The sequence below is a fragment of the Pteropus vampyrus genome, unplaced genomic scaffold, assembly GCF_000151845.1.
Source record: "Pteropus vampyrus isolate Shadow unplaced genomic scaffold, Pvam_2.0 Scaffold158, whole genome shotgun sequence".
NCBI lineage: Eukaryota > Metazoa > Chordata > Mammalia > Chiroptera > Pteropodidae > Pteropus > Pteropus vampyrus.
In genome coordinates, this window is record NW_011888939.1 from 2,191,421 (window position 1) to 2,193,722 (window position 2,302).

The 2,302-nt window shown below is 57.3% G+C and overlaps 1 protein-coding gene across 1 annotated transcript in view; it reads right to left on the bottom strand.

Annotated features, from left to right (window-relative positions):
* ASS1 (argininosuccinate synthase 1) overlaps nucleotides 1–2,302 on the bottom strand; it is a 46,907-nt gene that overhangs the window by 16,514 nt on the left and 28,091 nt on the right. Inside the window, exon 10 of the mRNA XM_011370041.2 lies at nucleotides 606–690. Coding sequence (XP_011368343.1) covers nucleotides 606–690 — 85 coding nt within the window. The remainder of the gene's footprint in view (nucleotides 1–605; nucleotides 691–2,302) is intronic.

Here is a 2,302-nt window from a genome sequence, read left to right on the forward strand (position 1 = left end):
TCCCATCCATTGTACGGGTGGGGAAACTGAGGCCCAGAGAGGGAAGGGCTTGCCCGGGTCACACCGTGTTTGTTTATTTATTTATTTTTTTAGGCGAGGCAACCCTTGGTTGACCTGACAGATTGCAAAGACCTTGTCAGCTTACAATCCCTTAATTTATTTATTTTTTACACCTACCGCACCTGGTCTTCCTAGGTGGTCTCCCATCCAAGTACTAACCAGGCCCGACCCTGCTTAGCTTCCGAGATCAGACACACCGTGAGTTTAATTTACAGCTTCTATTGCCTCTGTCCTGGGGCCTTTCGTGGCACCAGCTCTAAGCACGGCTCATCTTTCTTTCTATCGTGGTCTCGGATGCAGCCCAGAGCTTGGAAGCTCCAGCTGAGCGGGACTGCCACCTTCCAAGGCTGAGGGCCAAGGGGTCTCTCCTACCAAGCCAGGAGATGTCACAGCTGTGAGGCTGTGCCAAGGCTTCCCACAGGATGCAGGCCTGTAGTCCTCGGCCCCGGGCCTCAGGCCTGACCAGACATCAGCCGGAATGGCCAGAACCCGTGACTGCTGCAGACAGCAGTTTGCTAGGAGGCGGACAGGGCCGGAGCACTCACCCGATTTCGTTCAGGTACACGAACAGCTCCATGGACGTGCAGTGGGTGGTGCCATCCGTGACGTTGGTCACCTTCACGGGGATCCCTAGGGTGGGAGAAGAGAGCAGTGGGCCTGTGGCCGGAGCTCCGTGGAGGAGCCTGTGCCTGCCACCCCTCCCTCTCCCTCCGCCCGCAACGCCTTAAATGGATGTGACAGATATGGACTCCGAATGACTCCCTGAAAAGCCCTGTGCAGGTTGAGGCCTGCCGGGGGGAGAGAAGGGGCGAGAAAGCCCCCCAGAATGAAAGGGAAAATGCAATAAAAACGCTCTCCCCCACCCTTCCCATTCTCTTTGCCCCTTTTGCATTTAGGGGCTGTGAAATTGGAACCAGGCCCTGAACTAATTGAATTTCACGCTCCACCATTGTCTTAGGCCGGGAGCTCCTTCTGTCCCACCAGTTACCCAGGGGCCGCCCGGCTGAGGTGCGGCTGAGCTCACACACACACACACTCACACGCACACACACAGCCCCCTGCCGCGTCTGTCAGGCGGACCCCCGCGCCCCCGACCCTGCACCCCAGACCCTCACGCAGCCATCTGATTGATGGGGGTAAAATGGTGCCCGCTCCAGCAGGCGAGGTGTCGGAGGCGTCCATGAATTCTGAGAAGTCGGGTCTGGGGTGGCAGGAGGGCAGGAGGGAGGCGGCCGCTCTGGGAGGGAAGGGCCGAGTCAAGGGGGGGTGGGGAGGGGGGGCAGTGGGTGGGTTCAGGGTTGACTCTGAATAGCAAGGGGCACTTTCTCGAGCGGTGTGAAATGAGCAATAAATGTATTAGGGGACTAACAAGAGAGCTGTAACAGTGACAAAGAAAGGCTGTTCAAACTTGGCGGCTAATCCCCCACCCATCTGCCCAGCTCATTACCATGGAGCCGGCGATCGGGTGCCAATCAGGGCTCAATAGCGGGCTTTCGAGTCTTTATTAGCCAGGCGCCGCTCTGAGGGGCTTCGCTCAAGGCGCTGTCAGCTTCCCCATTCTTAACCCCCATTTCCAGGGGTTTTATAACTTGGTTGTAAATTGCTATTAAATGTAAGTCTGTCCAATAATGAACCTTAAGCCCCTCTTGCTACCCCCCGCCTCTCCTCTCTCCCTTTCTCTCCCTTCCTCGGTCCTATTATCGGCCCCTTTGCACGGCCTTGGACAGGGCCTGCCCCAGAAAGGCGCTGACATTGTTGGTGCTGCTGCCGGAGAAAGCCTCTTAGCCTTTAAAATAGTTAATAATTAGATTAAAACTTCAAATAAATTAACTAGAGGATGAATGGGGAGTAGTCGAGATGGGTCCCACCCATCTGTTTTTTTTTTTTTTCCAGACGGTCCCCGAATCATTAAAATGGATCACGTTTCTTCTCTGGCTCAGCCTCGGGGCCACCCTATTCCTGGAGGAAAGGCCGCCAGAGCCTGTGTCCAGGAACCCCCGCTGCCTCCTGCCCACCTCCCACCCTCGCTGCTCTCCTGAGCTCCTGGCAGGCGGCGGGGGGCGGGGGGGGGGGCGGCGGGCTTTGGGTGTTGCTGCCTGGCTCTGTCTCACCGCTGCCTCTTCTCACAGATGATGCCCAAAAGGTCCCATGCCCGTGAACGAGACCTGGGCAAAACAGGGACCCGGCACTCTAGCCGCCTCCAGGGGCCTCAGACCAAGGTCCCCTTGTGGCCTCAGACCAA